The sequence below is a fragment of the Elgaria multicarinata genome, chromosome 20 (assembly GCF_023053635.1).
Source record: "Elgaria multicarinata webbii isolate HBS135686 ecotype San Diego chromosome 20, rElgMul1.1.pri, whole genome shotgun sequence".
NCBI classification, from domain to species: domain Eukaryota; kingdom Metazoa; phylum Chordata; class Lepidosauria; order Squamata; family Anguidae; genus Elgaria; species Elgaria multicarinata.
The window spans coordinates 7,563,672-7,579,949 of record NC_086190.1 but is presented as its reverse complement, the minus strand read 5'-3'; the positions used below and the strand labels follow the sequence as shown (position 1 = coordinate 7,579,949).

The window sequence follows — 16,278 nt, the reverse complement described above, 5'->3', positions numbered from 1 at the left end:
TGCTGGATGCCGTTTTTGCTGGCTTCTTAAAAGGGCTCCGACGCCTGGTCCTTCCTGTTCCCACTGCCGTTGCTCCACCTGACCCAACGGAGGACGCCTCTGCTTCCCTGCTGCTGCTGCTGCTGCTCAACTCTAGGGTGACCATATTTTGGAAACCAAAAAGGAGGACAACATGGTCACCCCCAAGGGGGCGTGTCCAGTACCAAGGGGGCGTGCCCACCCAAACATAGCCTTGGTCACATGTCTGATTTTACAGCACACATTTAAGACAAATAACATAACATCTTAATGTTAAAATCACTGAAATAAAGAACAAGTGAGAGATTCAATGTATCTGAAATTAACTTCAATCACTCCTACTTTTATAGGTTTTGCTGTACTTTGAAGCTTTTGCTATACTCTGTGTGTTACATTCTCCCCTTCCCTCAAATATCTTTTCTGACCGTATCTTCACTCATTGCAAGCTGCTGTTGTTGTTAACAGGGTTTGCTACTGGCCCCAGATCTGTTTCAAATTTGGTATGGCTAAAGCTCTACCTAAAAGCTATCATGGTGCCAACTTTCAGCTCTTTATCTTTAAAAATGACAGTTTAAAAAATAATAATTTTAAAACCTCATTTTTAAAAAAAAATCTAAAAAATCAATGGATGAACGGATCTGTTTCAAATTTGGTGTGGCTAAAGCTCTACCTACGTCCTATCATGGTACAAAGTTTCATGTCTTTATATTTAAAAATGATGATTTGAAAAATAATAATTTTAAAACCTCAATTTTTAAAAAATTCCTAAAAAATCAATGGATGAACGGATCTGTTTCAAATTTGGTGTGGCTAAAGTTCTACCTAAATCCTTTCATAGTGCAAAGTTTTATCTCTTTATCTTTAAAAATGATGATTTGAAAAATAATAATTTTAAAACCTCAATTTTTAAAAAATTCCTAAAAAATCAATGGATGAACAGATCTGTTTCAAATTTGGTATGACTAAAGCCCTTCCTAAGAGCTACCATTGTGCCAAGTTTCATGTCTTCATCTTAAAAAATGACGGAGTTATAAGCATTTTTGTTAATTCCCATTAGATTTCTCCCTCCCGGATTTGCCATCAAAAACCCGGGCAAATCCGGGCAAATCCGGTCATATGGTCACCCTACAAGAATCAACACATCTTAAAAATACTTGATTACACATTCATCTGGGTCTGGGTAGGCCTGCCGGAAAAAGCTAGTTTTCAAAGGAATGATTTGGTCTGATCATCTGCTGAAGTCATCCAAGTTGGAAGCCATCACCAATTCTACCATTTGATTCAGCGTGGTGTAAATAAGTATTCCCTTTTCCCTGATCTGAATCTCCAACCTTTCAACTTCATTGGTCAAGCCCGAATCCAGGTGTTAGGAGAGATGAAGAAAAATGTGTCCCGCTCCACTTTCTTCACAATATTCATCATTCTGTACACTTCTTGCCTCTTTTTCTAAGCTAAAAGGCCCCAAATATTGTAACCCTTCCTCACAGGGGACTTGATCCTGCTAAATTGAACAAAGTAAATACAACTTAAAGTAAACACAGAGAATGGCTTACTCAAGAATGTCATTGAGTAAGCTGAGATTGTGATGTGCAAACACTGGACCCGAGATGGGAGGGGTGGTACTGGGCCAAGGCCATTGTGGGGAGGGGCCCCATTCAAGTGCAAACCCTGGAGAAGCCTTTGGAATTGCAAAAGGAGCATATATAAAACATGCTGGAGGGCAGCAGATGAACTTGCAAATCGAAGAATACAATGCCGAACACAATCCAATGCAACTCTCTTGCATTGCAAGTGAAATGGAACCTGGGGGTTCAAATAGAACCTGTTCTCCTTTGTGGAATATTTAGAAATGGAATTCCAGGGAGTTGTTAAAGTGGAGCTTAGAAACCTCCAGAAGCTGTTGGACTAGGAGTTCCATCAACCCCAGCCAGGCTGGCCAATGGTCAGGAATGATGGGAGTTGTTATCCAATGACATCTGGAGGGTTCCCCAGCCCTTGTTCCTTATCATCAATATGTAATTTGTACCTGGTCAAATAGGGCTTCTGTGGACGTCTGCTCTGCTGGCTTCCTCCTGGCTTGGTTCGGGAGCCCACTCCTCTCCATTCTGTTCCCCCTCACACATATCTACGGTGCGCCCACACTTCGATTACGATGTACGGTTCTGGTCACTACTCTTAAAAAAAGGATATTGCAGAGTTGGATAGTGCAGAAAAGGGCAACTGAAATGATCAATGGTCTGGAATAACTCCTCTATGAAGAAAGTTACAATGTCTGGGACTTATTAGCTTAGAACAAAGGTGAGTAAGGGGGACATGACAGAGTTGTACAGAGTTGTATCACCTGATCTAGCCATGCCCGGTGTTTCAAGGAGTGTAGTGCATCATTCTGTTAAGCAACACATACAGGATTGCATTGCAGAAGGAATATTCCCATAGCAGCACAGGGTGAATGAGTGGGTGAAATCAACAGAGGCACTAAGCCTATAAACACCAGTTGCTGGGGAACTTGGGCAGTAGGGTGCTGTTGCACTCAGATCCTGCTTGTGGGTTTCCCATGGACAGCTGGTTGGCCACTATTTGAATAGAATACTGGACTGGATGGACCCAGCTGGACAACCATCTATCAGGGATGCTTTAGAGTGGATTCCTGCATTGAGCAGGGGGGTGGACCCGGTGGCCTTGTAGGCCCCTTCCAACTCTGCTATTCTATGATTCTATGAAAATTAAACATGGTGTGGAGAAACCATGTTTTTTCTCGTAATAGTAGAACCTGGGGTCATCCCATGAAGCTGACTGGTGGGAGATTGAGGACAGATAAAAGGAAATACTTCCTCGCACAGCGCATAGTTAAACTATGGAATTCACTTCCACAAGATGTTGTGTCGGCCACCAATTTGGATGGCTTTAAAAGGTGATTAGACAAATTCCAGGAGGATACCGCTATCAATGGTTACTAGTTGTGATGGCGATATGCTACTTCCAATATCAGAGGAAGGGTGCCTATGTGCACCAGTTGCTGGGGAACATGGGTGGGAGGGTACTCTTGCACTCATGTCCTGCTTGTGGGCTCCCCATGGGCAGAGGGTTGGCTCCTGTGCGACCAGGATGCTGGAATAGATGGACCTTGGTCTGATCCAGCCTCAGGGCTCTTCTTAACTTCTTGCATTCTTATCCTCCAGTTCTTCAAAGCCTTCCTCTATAGCTAGGTCCTGATCCATGACACTGACCAACAAAGGATCAACCAGGGCAAACCAGAACACCAGCAGAGGGAATGTGTGGTGAGGTAAATAGGGTTACAGATCAAAGAACTTGAATACCCTTCTTAATGAATACCTTTTTCAAATTATAAGCACAAGGCCTGCAAGCCTTGTGCCTTTTCCAGATCTAGAATGACAGAATTGCAGACACTTACCCAGAATAACATTAATAAGGATAAAGCGACTTTAAAAGTGTGCTAATCCAATGGTAAAACCTGGGATAAAAAGGGGATATGGATAATGAAGGGCTCTGGGTATCCCCGATGAGTTGCTAAGATTCTCTGAACATCAGTTCACTGCTCCTCAATTTTTGCCCATATTTGCTATCGCTGTCCTAATGGGAAAACTATGAAGGCGAGTTCAGGAATTTTCAAACATTCCAGAGAAAGTGGAGATTGTGAAGGGGCATTTTTGAGTGATTCGTGAACTGAAACAAAATTCTCAGACCAATCTGAAACCTTCCCAGACCAGAACATGGATACTGTGTCATCCTGTTGCCCTCTGCTGGACATTCATGAAAAATAAAAACCACATCGAAGAAATATTTTATTTATATGCCATATCAACTAGGCCAAAAGACCATGAGAATTTGGGCCATCTGGGCGTCTCATTGCTGAAGAACAGAAAGGAAAGCCAGTTTTCCAACACTTTCCCCGCTCAGCATTTTAATTTCTGCTGTTGGGATTGTCATCATCATTGTTTATTTTTTATAAACATCACATAGGACCTGTTCAGTCAACATGCATAGCTTGTAACTTTATGTGTTCCTACCATTAGGCAAAACAGTGGAGGCTGGTGGCTCCAACATCAGTGGGGCGGAGAATTCCCTCTGGGTTTCGGACAGAACCAGTCAGAACTCAAAAGGATCTATCCAAGGTGCTTTGGACTGGTTTTGACTGAAATCCTGAGTGGATTTACCACCCCACTGACATCAGAGTCACCAGCGTCCACTGAGACAGAGTGAGGTAATACTTCTTTGTTGCTGATCTGGGCTGTCCCTTTCCCCAAACTGCCCTCTCCTGGAGGAGGGCTAACGTTGTCCCTATCTTCAAAAAGGGCAAAAAGGAGGAACCTGGGAACTACAGACCGGTCAGTCTGACATCCATCCCTGGGAAAATTCTGGAGCAGATTGCAGAAGTCAATCTGCAAACACCTTGAAAATAATGCAGTGATTACTAGAAGCCAACATGGATTTGTCAGAAACAAATCCTGTCAGACTAATCTGATCTCATTTTTTGAGTGTGTAACCTCCCTTGTGGACTGTGGGAATGCTGTGGACATAATATACCTTGACTTCAGCAAACCTTTTGACAAAGTGCCCCATGATATTCTGATTAACAAATTAGCTAAAAGTGGGCTAGATGGAACAACTATTAGATGGATCCACAGTTGGCTACAGAATCGGACTCAAAGTGTGCTTATCAATGGTACCTTCTCAAACTGGTGTGGGGGGGAGGTAATGAGTGGGGTACAGCAGGGCTCAGTCCTGGGCCCAGTGCTCTTCAACATTGTTATTAATGATTTGAATGAGGTACTGGTTCCCCTCTATTCGGCACTGTTTAGGCCTCATCTTGTGAATTGCATCCAGTTCTGGGCACCACACTTCAAGAAGGATGCAGACAAGCTGGAGCGTGATCAGAGGAGGGCAACTAGGATAATCAGGGGTCTGGAAACAAAGCCCTATGAAGAGAGACTGAAACAACTGGGCAGTTTTAGCCTGGAGAAGAGAAGACTGAGGGAGACATGAGAGCACTCTTCAAATACTTAAAAGGTTGTCACACAGAGGAGGGCCAGGATCTCTTCTCAATCATCCCAGAGTACAGGACATGGAATAATGGGCTCAAGTTACAGGAAGCCAGATTCCGGCTGGACATCCTGATTGTTAGAGCAGTGTGACAATGGAACTAATTACTTAGGGAGGTCATGGGCTCTCGCACACTAGAGGCCTTCAAGAGGCAGCTGGACAACCATCTGTCAGGGATCCTTTCTTTCTTTCTTTCTTTCTTTCTTTCTTTCTTTCTTTCTTTATTATTGCATTTATATCCCACCTTTTTTCCTCCAAGGAACCCAAGGCGGTGTACATAATCCTCCTCCTCTCCATTTTATCGCCACAACAACAACAACCCTGTGAGGTAGGTTGGGCTGAGAGTCTGTGACTGGCCCAAAGTCACCCAGTGGGCTTCCATGGCCGAGTGGGGACTAGAACCGGGATCTCCCAGCTACCAGTCCAACACTTTAGCCACTACACTACACTGGCTTTAAGGTGGATTCCTGTACTTAGCAGGGGTTTGGACCTGATGGCCTTGTAGGCATCTTCCAAGTCTACTATTCTATGATTCTGCGGTGTGCGCAGCCCTAGCAAACAGCTGCAGCACCTTTCTTTCTTCTTATTTTTGAGCTGCAATCTATAATCAGGGAACATCCTTCCAGGCACCTGCATGGTTACAGATGCTCATTTTCAGGCATCTAGAAGCACTTGTCAAAACATGGAACCATGGCAGGAGAGGGGAAGAGAAAAGCTAGTTGTGTGTTTCGCACCTGAAATGGCCTAAGCCCAGGGCCTAAAATTACCTAAAATCATACTGGACCCAGTTTTCTAGCTGTTTCTTCTCCAGAGTAGCTCTGAGTGGCTTGTCTAGAACTGCTGCGTCTGAAGAATTGACCTGAAGTTTCAGGGTAGCACAGTGGAAAAGAATGACTCCTTGACCCAGTAAGAAGGAGAGAACAAGACACAGAGACGATCAGCGATCTGAGCTTGCTGTGGTTTGTGCCAAAGGATCCATCCATCAAGTGCATCCTCCATTGTTGCTAACAGCCACTGCAGGCAATATTGGCACACAATTCACACGGATCGTCTCGCACAGTAAGATCTGTTCAAGAAACAAAAGACACCAGGTTGGCTGTTTTAAAAATGATTATTTCAGTGGCCAAAATGAGACCACTGAGAAACAAGAGGGAGGTATCACCATGTCTGGGAGGACTACAGGGTTTGCAGAAATGCATACATAGGGCGACCAGATACAAAAGAGGGCAGGGCTCCTGCTGCTTTAACTGTTGTGATGAAGAGGGAATTTCACCAGGTCCTGCGTACATACAAATGACACCTGCTGAAATTCCATTTTCTATGCCACTGTTAAGGATACAGGAGCCCTGCCCTCCTTTTCATATGGTCACCCTATGCATGCATATTAAAAAAGATAGCCCAATGGGACTCAGTAGCCATGGACAGTCAAATGTCAGTTGGAAATGGGAAATTAGGGTGGGAGTGGGGGTGTAGAATGCCCTGCTTGGAAGGGATGGATGGAAACCTGAACAGGAGCACTCCGTTTAGTACAAGTCAGAACTGCAACACTTTGTTGCAGCTCCCACTTGTACATATGCATCAAATCAACGCTGGGTGTGTAGGAAGTCAGGCTTAGGAGCTGGACTTGCCAAAAATGTGGGCCCAGACCCCCAAGGAATGGGTTGCCCTACTATTTGCTAGTTAATTAATAGCTCAACTGCTACAGCCAGTGTCTGCCACTAATTGGATATTCCACTTTTGGGCGGATCCGCACGTCGGCCCCAGAGCGCATTTATGCGACTCTAGGGCACCCCAGAAATGATAGTCTGTACTTGCCTGTAAAAAGAAACTAGGAAGAGAAGGAGACGCCGACGACGCCAACGACGCCCAGCTCTCCCCGGCCGGCTCCTCGACCGGGACGGAGAGCTCGGTGGAAGAAGGTTGGGTGGACAGCGGAAGAAGCTCTCTACCCCCGCCTTCTTCAAAAAGAGCTCTCTGAGCCGGCTGGGGAGAGCTGGGTGGCGTCGTCGGCGTCTCCGTCTCTTCCTAGTTTCTTTTTACAGGCAAGTACAGACTATCATTTCTGGAGTGCCCTAGAGTCGCATAAATGCGCTCTGGGGCCGACGTGCGGATCCGCCCTTAGTCCCACTTATGACTCATCTGTCATATTCTCTTGCTCTGAGCAATTGTCTGGGTTGATGTTTCACTGGTACACTCTTTTATGGGCCCAAGGGTTCGCTCACACTCACACACACACACACCACACTGTCAACATCACCAAAAAAAAGAAAAGAAATAAGCATGTACCAAAGATTAAAAGAGGTAAGATATGTGGGTTAAAGTAAATAAAACAAGTAAAACAAAGGGCTATTCAACAGTCTCAGTAGACCCCCTGTCTTCATTTAGATTAGATTTTACAACTAGAAGGAGATAGGGAGGGACGCTACGGGCCCATGGCAAACGTTCAAGGGCAAACGCTAGGGAGGTAATTTTGAATTGCGACAACAGGATTGTATACGAAACACAGTGGAGGGCAGCAAATGAACTTGAACAGTCGAGAATGCAAACTCTCTGGGAATTCCAACCGGCAAGACCCCCTGCAAACTCCGCAAAGGGTACTTCCTCCAATTTTCTTCCCACCCGGGGGACCAATGCAATCCCTTGAGCCGCCTCCATTTTCCAGTTCACTGACAATGGCCAGGGTCACATGAACAGCACAGTCCACCATGGTTTGTTTAAGCCACAGAGAGCTGCAATGTGTACTGGCTCGTGCCTGGTGGGTTTTGAATATTCAAGCTGTGAATATTGAAGATGGACAGGACTGGGTGTGGATGACAGGACAAGCCAGAGCTGCAGCGTGAATATTCCAAATGCACTTCCCCTCCCCCACACACGCATACTGCAACACACACTCCAGCCCACCACAGCTAAAAAAAGACCACGGAGGCTTGTTTGACAATGCGAACCAATGAAATTATTTCAGGTAGCAAAGGATGGGAAAGATTTTAATCTTTGGAGAGTCAAAGTTGACAGTGCTGGGCTAGAAGAACCAGTTATCCATGGACCAAACTAGAGGTGACCCTTAACACATCACTTGCGGTTGCATTGTTGTTTATTTGTTTGTTGTTAATATTTATTTATTTATTTATTTATTTATTTATTTATTTATTTATTACATTTCTATACCGCCCAATAGCTGGAGCTCTCTCTCACACACACAGAGATATAATATCATTATTATTATTATTATTATTATTATTATTATTATTTATTTATATAGCACCATCAGTGTACATGGTGCTGTACAGATTACACAGTAAATAGCAAGACCCTGCCGCATAGGCTTACAATCTAATAAAGTTGTAGTAAACAATAAAGAGGGAAGGAGAATGCAAACAGGCACAGGGAAGTGTAAACAGGCACCGGGTAGGGTGAAGCTAACAGTATAGAGTCAGAACAAACTCAATATTTGAAGGCTATAGGGAAAAGAAAAGTTTTTAGCTGAGTTTTAAAAGCAGTGATTGAGTTTGTAGTTCTCAAGTGTTCTGGAAGAGCGTTCCAGGCATAAGGGGCAGCAGAAGAAAAAGGACGAAGCCGACACACAGAGAGCTAGAATCACAGAATAGTAGAGTTGGAAGGGGGCTATAAAGCCATCAAGTCCAACCCCCTTCTCAATGTTTGTTTGTTTTTAAATACATTTATATCTTGCTTTCCTTTTATCATGGAATGCAAAGCAGCATATATGGGGTTCCTTCCCATGTAGCCTCCCATCCAGGCACTAACCAGCCCCACACCTGCTTAGCTTCAGCAAACTGGCTGCAGCCTTACCAAATGCCTAGCTCAGAAAGAGCTCTCTGGTGCAAATAGAAATTTCCCTTTCTCTGATAAAAGCCTTGGGGGTGGGATAGGGTGGGTCAATTTCATTAGGACCATGCTGCAGGAGAAAATATACTACTACTACTAATTATTATTATTATTATTATTATTATTATTATTATTATTTATTTATTTATTTATTACCCACCTCTCCCTCTGGATCGAGGCGGGGGGAACAACACTGAATACAAAAATACTATAAAACACATAAAACTGATTAAAAATATATAAAAATAACACATTATTAAAATAACAGTCAGACATCTTAAAATAGTTTCTGGATGGGGTTGCTCTGCCTCTGAAAGAACAGGTTCGTAGTTTGGGGGTACTCTTAGACCCATTTCTGTCGTTGGAGGCTCAAGTAGCCGCCACGGCTCGGAGTGCCTTTTACCATATTCGGTTGGTTTGCCACCTACGGCCTCTCCTGGACAGGGATAGCTTGACCACGGTGGTACAGGCATTGGTAACCTCAAGATTGGATTACTGCAATGCGCTCTATGTGGGGCTGCCCTTGAAGCTGCTCCGGAAGCTGGAGCTAGTGCAGAATGCTGCAGCTCGGCTGTTGTCTGGAGCTGCCCCTTTCCAGCATGTAACTCCTCTGCTGAGGGAACTGCACTGGCTGCCTATTCGCTACCAGGCCAGGTTGAAGGTTCTGGTACTTGTGTACAAAGCCCTAAACAACTTGGGACCAGGATACCTGAGAGAGCGCCTTCTCCCTTACCAACCTGCCCGGTCACTGAGGTCATCCAAGGGCCTGCTCCTGGTGGTTCCACCTAGATCCATCCTCCGATTGGAATCCACCAGGGGAAGAGCCTTCAGCGTGGTGGCCCCCCTCCTGTAGAACTCCCTGCCTCTGGAGGTCAGACAGGCGCCAACCCTGTACTCCTTTCGGCGCCTCCTGAAAACAACTTTATTCCAAGAAGCCTTTCCTTAATATGCAGCCTTGAATCTCTGTTTTTGCTTCTTTTAAATTTTGTTTTAACTGTTTTATTCTGTTTTTATTTTCATTTTATCTTGTACGCTGCTCTGAAATTTTTCAGTGGGGAGAGGTATATAAATATTCTAAATAAATAAATAAATAAACAAACAAACAGTAAAATGCACACAGCACTGATGTCATTAGTTTGGCATCACATCTGGTTTGGCCTTCAGACCATTGATCCACCTACTGTCTACTTGGACTCCTCAAGGATTAAGACGGAGTTCCTTCCCAGTCCTGCTCCGTGAGATCCTTTCAAGTGGAATTGTGGGGAACTGATAAAGCCAACTACACGTGACATCCTTAATCAGTATTATAACCGTGAGTTCATAAAGTTGTTCGGCCTGGTGGCAATCCAGACCTTTCGAGGCCAATAGCCAACTCAAAAACTCAAAAGAAAGAAAGAAAGAAAGAAAGAAAGAAAGAAAGAAAGAAAGAAAGAAAGAAAGACACCCCGATTCCTCCTTCCTAAAAGAGACTTTCGTGTAATGGGGTCAGACATTCTCACAACTTACCGAGCCTCTTGAAAACGAGGGGGGCGTCTTTCCTTTCACACACAGGCTGGAATTCCTTTGGCAGGTCCGGGTTTGCACAGGCAGTAAAGAAGGTGAGATGGCTTCTCATGCGGGGGTGAGCTGATGCTGCGTCCGTTCCTAAGAGCTCCTGCAGCCTCTTCACAGACTCCAGTGGGAATGTCATTCCATCAACCTGCTCAAGGGCAACCAAGTTGCAAGTAAAGAACAGGATCAGTCCAGTCCAGGTGGCCCCCAACCCAGCCTCTGCCCCTCGCCTGGATTGCCTTGGGAGGTGGCGGGTTCTCTTTCATGGGAGGTGTTTAAGCAGCAGCTAAATAAGTTGTACCTGCATCCTGCATTGCAGATCTTGCACTAAGCAGGGAACTGGATTCGATCAGTTCAAAAATGGGTTGTGATGTATAAAAAGTAGGGATGTGCTCCGCTTCTAATCGGACCGGCGAATTAGAAGCGGAGCGGGGGGCTTCGCCTGCCCTTAAGGCGGAGGCGAAGAGGATTGGGGGGCCGGCAGAGTGTGGCGAAGAGGATCGAGGTGAAGGCGTGGCGAAGAGGATCGAGGTGAAGTGGGGTTTACCGGGCCCTGCCGCTGTCGCTGTCGCCCATGCGGTAACCCCCCCGCCCTCCTCTCCCTTACCTGCCTCCGTCGGCGGTCCGTCGGCGTCTTCAATTGAGCCCACGGTTCAACCAGGAAGTCTGGGCCGCCGCGGGCTCAATTGAAGACGCCGACGGACCGCCGACGGAGGCAGGTAAGGCCCCCCTCCCCCTTGGTCCCTTACCGGGCTCTGCCGCCGTCGCCGCACAGGCGGCGATGGAGGCAGGGCCCGGTAAACCTCCCACCCTCCTCTCCCGGCCTTACCTGGCGCCACTCCCCTTTACTGCGGCGCTCCGATTCGGAGCTGGAGCTCAGCGGCGAAGAGGAGCGGAGTATGGGCGGAGCGGCGCAGAGCGGGCCGATCCGAAATTTTTGGATCGGCCCGCAGGGCGGAGCGGGGGGTCTGTGCACACCCCTAATAAAAAGGCTATTACAAAACCTCTTTTTTTAAAGCACACTTTTCTTAAAGTTAGGTAAGCATCTTCCAGGTCTTTGATTCTCTGTATCAAGCAATGTCTAGGATTCCCTTGGCTCTAACTTCTCCTGAATTTGAGTTTTATACAACGAATGTCTGAAAGCGATTTTGGAATTAGACAATGCAGAGGTGACCACAGCTTTCCCTTCATTTGTATCTCCGACCACCTCAGTGCTGCTCACACACACATGCATTGATTAAACGCTGCCATAAAGCAATTTTGATGGGGTTGTACATACGATTGCAAAGAAATCTGTTTTGTGTGGTGTTTCGCTGATGCTGTACCACCTTACGCTCCTGCATATTGGTAAAACACCACATGAAGAAGAACCTTGATACAGCTGCATGCACATTCCCATCAAGTTTTCTTTTTTTGGGGGGGTGTTTTATTGATGCACACAAGTGTACCTGAGCATCCTGAAAACACCACACAAGAAAAATCCACATGAAAAATCACATCAAGATGGCCTCTCTTTTTTTCTTTTTTGCAGTGTTTTATCAATGCATACATGTATAATTACATCAGTAATGGACGGGGACAGGAAGACACAAATGAAGTGGAAGTTACTTCGGGGTGGGTGGGGGGAAGACCAGGTGATTTGAAACTTGAAGATCTCAGGAGGAGGAAATCTTGATAAAGAATATTTGAGAAGCATCCTTAAAAATAGGGGGAGCAGAGACCTCACCTGGACCTGGACAGCAGCCTGGCATCTCTGGACCATCATCAAAAGCATGAAGATCACTGGGGCAACAATAGCGGCCATGATTTTTCTTTCTGTGTCCTTCTGGAGCAGTCGTGCTTCCTGTCTTCTGTATCTGTCCTCTTCCAACAGAGATATGTCTGTGTGCCCTCTTTTGCTGTCTCTGGGGCTGAACACTGACTCAGTTCTGCTTCCTGGGGAGTATTTTCCCCAGGGATAGGCACTGCCTTATAAAGCCTTCACACAGAAGAATGCTCTTGGTAATTCATTAATCAGGGCATGTTTAATTGAGCACACACACTGGCATCCAACAATACAATGAAAGAGGGGAGTTCTAGCTGTGGGGAGGGCCCTGCCCCACCTCAGTTCATGTTGCTGGGAAAATACATATAAGACAAGGATCTATTAAATGACAAACCATGGCCAATGATGGAGGCGTGGCCCAGCTCTGAAATAAAGTCTCACACGTAGGGCAGGGTTGGGTCACTTGTGGACGTCCTGATGTTGTTGGACTGCAATTCCCATCAGCCTTAGCTAGCATAGCCAGTGGATGGGAGCTGCAGTCCAGCAACATCTGGAGGGCCCTAAGTTGCCCACCCCTGTCTTCGGGCCATTGTATATTCAAGTGGGTGATACTTCAAGGGTTATCTGTTGTGGGCTGTATGTGGGCAGTGGGTGGGATCAGAGCAAACAGTGGGCTTCCCTTTCCTCTCTCTCTCTCTCTCTCTCTCTCTTTCTGACACCCCTTTTCTCCCTCTCCTTCTTCTCCTTCTCTCCTTCCACCCCAAGTGGGTGCCAGGAGAGAAAGTAGGCTGCAGGTTGTCCAGTAGGGTGACCATATTTTGGAAACCAAAAAGGAGGACATCATGGTTGGCCCCCAAGGGGGAGTGCCCACCAACATGTCCAGCCCCAGGGGAATGTCCAGCAGGAGTGGTGGACCTACCAGGAGTGGTGAGGCCAGGCTTCTGGCAGACCCAGCTAGGCAACCTGTTCAGTAGCCTTCAGGAGCACCTGCCTCATAAATCAAATGGACACATGAAAACTTATTATGGTCTGGCATAATAACCTCTTCAGAAGGGGAAATAGTGTCATGTCATGAGGTGATTACATAGGAAGGAGCACATGCCATCCAAATTGGTGGCCAGCACAACATTTTGTGATACTAAATTCTGTAGTTAACTATGCGCTGTGTGAAGAACATATTTTTAGTTGTCCTGAATCTTCATGATCATGGGATCAGCTTCATGGGATGAACCTGGGAATCCCACACCATGCATAATTTTATGCACCACTATCATGTCTAGGTCGGTTTGAAAAGGCTGAGGCCCTGCATTATTTTCAAATGGGAGTGACACCCTCTATCACATAACTGTGGGAATTGTAAAGTCAGCCCAATTAAATCTCCAGGGAGCATACACCAGCCCGCATTGGCCACTGACGAAGACTTCGTGCTGAAATGCGTTTGGCCTTTTTATTCTACATCGTTTCTGCTAGACATTTGTTTTTGTGCAATATGCACGTGCACTTTTAATGCAACACTATTGTTAATCTTAACTTTATTCTTGTACATTAAATACTATTGTTCTACTGTATATATATCCTTAACTTTTTGTTTAGTATTACATGGTTTTTTGTTAAGGACTTCACTTTTCCTTGCTCTTCCTTCTGCTCAGCTTGGAGTCAGGAATCAGAATTAAATTCCTTGGCTGCTGACAGCAATGAAGCCACACCTCTTCAGGCCCTGCAGTAATTGCTGAGAGCAATGAGGCCACACCCCTTGAGCAATGAGGCCACACCCCTTCAGACCCAGTAACAGGCCGCCAGGGCTACACAGGCCGCCAGCTTCCGTCTGGGCCTCTGCTTGGTTGATGTCACTACGTTGACCAAACAGAAGCCCGGTCGGAAGCCTGTGAGGACCTTAAAGCGCACGTTGCCGAAATGCACACTTTAAGGTCCGCTCACACATCCATATGGGCCTCTGCTTGGTCGGCGCAGTGATGTAAAATAAGCAGAGGCCCGGATGGACACGTGGGCGGACCTTAAAGCGTGCGTTTTGGCAATGTGCGCTTTAAGGCCCTCGTAGGCTTCTGTCCGGGCCTCTGCTTAGACAACGTCACTGCGTCGACCAAACAGAGGCCCGGACAGAAGCCTGCGAGGGCCAGCACCCATTTCCCAGACAATTTTGAGGGAAATGGGATTTCCCCCCCGGACCCCGTTTGCCCCCCCCATTTCTGGACCTGTCCGGTCCAAACCTAAATTAAGGGGAAAGCTCAGTCTAGGCACATGGAATCATTAACTCCAGTTTTTATGAACAGCAGCACCCTATAACACAAGAAATATGGAATAACCATACACAAATACAGGAAAGTCATAAGAACTAGAAAGATAATAAGGCAAAGTACAAGAGATTTAACAGAAAGGGAAAAATTCATAGATAATTATGAATTAGGAGATTAGGGTACAATAACACAAAGACATAGAATCGTAATAAAGCAAGAGATAAAACAGATATTGAGACATTGAAGAGGAGATGGGAGGATGGAGAATGGGGATTTTTGTTTTGATAGATTCCCCTTTCAAAAAATATCTACAAGAGTAAAAATAGTTCAGAAGTGGTATTTTACACCCGTGAAGTTGGCAAAAATGTTCTATCACCTTTGCGTTGGAGAGGATGTGAAACTAATGGAACCCAGATTCATATGTGGTGGAAATGTAGGAAGGTTAGGAAGTTCTGGGATAAGATTTTTCAAGAAATAGAAAAAATTACCAATCAAGAGATTTGCAAAACATCAGTGTTTAGTTTTATTGGATATGTTTATTAAAGAAAATAGAGAGATAAAAGAAAAATATTAATTGGATATTAATTGCTGCGAGGTTATTAATCGCAAGCAACTGGAAGACAGCTCGGATGTTGACAGTATCTATGTGGAAAAAGAAAATTTGGGATAGAGCAATAAACGAAAAGCTGACACAGAAGTTAAGAGTACATAGAAGAATAAAGAAATGAGACACTTTTCTGAAGAACTGGCAAAAAAATACATAGACTATAGGAAAAACAATTGAATCAAATAACTTTGGCTGAAGCTTACAGAAATTTGTGGGAGTCGTGAAAAGAAGATTATATGTAAATAAATGAAGTAGAAAAAAATAATATACCACCCTGGAATAGAAAAAAAAAAAGGAAGATGGAAGATTTTTTTAAAAAATTGATCAAGCTTGGGGAGGGATTCTGAATTAGTATTAATGTGGTTTGGTTTTGCTTTCACTGTATGTTGTTTTTAAAAAAAACACTCAATAATAATAATTTTAAAAAAACTCCAGTTCTAGACAGGAGTTGAAGATTCGGGCAGAGGGAGTTACAGTGGTTGAGGGGCAGCAGATGAGAGAAGGTTTAAGCACTCCCCACCCCACCCCAATCCCGCTCATCACTTCTTTAGTCCAAATTGCCCTCTCTGGAAACTGGGATTTCCCTAGAAAAAGGCAGTGGTGCTTTGCTTTGTAACATTGAGAGCGCAATCCTATCGCTCGGAAGCACCCAAACTCAGGGCCACTGTGATATGCTGGCCTAATGAAAAGTTTGGTGGTGCTTTCGTGTTACCCTGCCTTAAGTTACTGTTGAAATAATACGGTTACAACCTATTGTGATGTAGAAGAACCACTAGATAGATACAGGAGAACCTTGCATAAATGTGCAATTCGCTATACCACAGCGCCATCCAGTGGTTGTATAATGAAACATATCAGGAAAACAGAGGGGTTTTTTTAAACTCTTTGAAAAATGCACATGTAAAGGAGCTGATCTTAATCCAGCCAAGAACCAAGAAGTGCAGGAAGGGATCTACACTACTGCTTTTAAAGCACTTTAAAGCACTTTGAAAACGTTTTGAAAACTGTATATGCTGTGTGTCCTGGGCCTCAACAGTTGTCAAAACTGTTATAAAGCGCTTTAAAGCGCTTTAAAGCAGTAGTGTAGATCCTGCCCAGGATAAAAGCCTTGTGTAGAAATCCCCTAGGTGATCTGTGAGCCTTGCTCAGTCTGCTGTCCAGGGGCAAACTACTGATGG

At 45.1% G+C, this 16,278-nt stretch overlaps 1 protein-coding gene across 1 annotated transcript; it reads right to left on the bottom strand.

The window, feature by feature from the left end:
• Positions 1 to 5,379: 5,379 nt before the first annotated feature.
• Positions 5,380 to 12,393, bottom strand: GUCA2B (guanylate cyclase activator 2B). Its single transcript, XM_063145304.1, has 3 exons — positions 12,200 to 12,393; positions 10,429 to 10,621; positions 5,380 to 6,145 (listed from the first exon to the last, which is right to left on the bottom strand). The coding sequence occupies exons 1-3, from the start codon at positions 12,275 to 12,277 to the stop codon at positions 6,084 to 6,086; spliced, it is 333 nt and encodes a 110-aa protein (XP_063001374.1). The 5' UTR covers positions 12,278 to 12,393; the 3' UTR covers positions 5,380 to 6,083.
• Positions 12,394 to 16,278: the final 3,885 nt, after the last annotated feature.

Coding starts and splice junctions, on each gene's coding strand:
- GUCA2B (XM_063145304.1), bottom strand. CDS start 12,277: ATGGCCGCTATTGTTGCCCCAGTGATCTTCATGCTTTTGATGATGGTC. Junction 10,622..12,199: donor AGGCTGCTGTCCAGGTCCAG/GTGAGGTCTCTG, acceptor GCCCTTGAGCAG/GTTGATGGAATGACATTCCC. Junction 6,146..10,428: donor CCTCGTTTTCAAGAGGCTCG/GTAAGTTGTGAG, acceptor TTTCTTGAACAG/ATCTTACTGTGCGAGACGAT.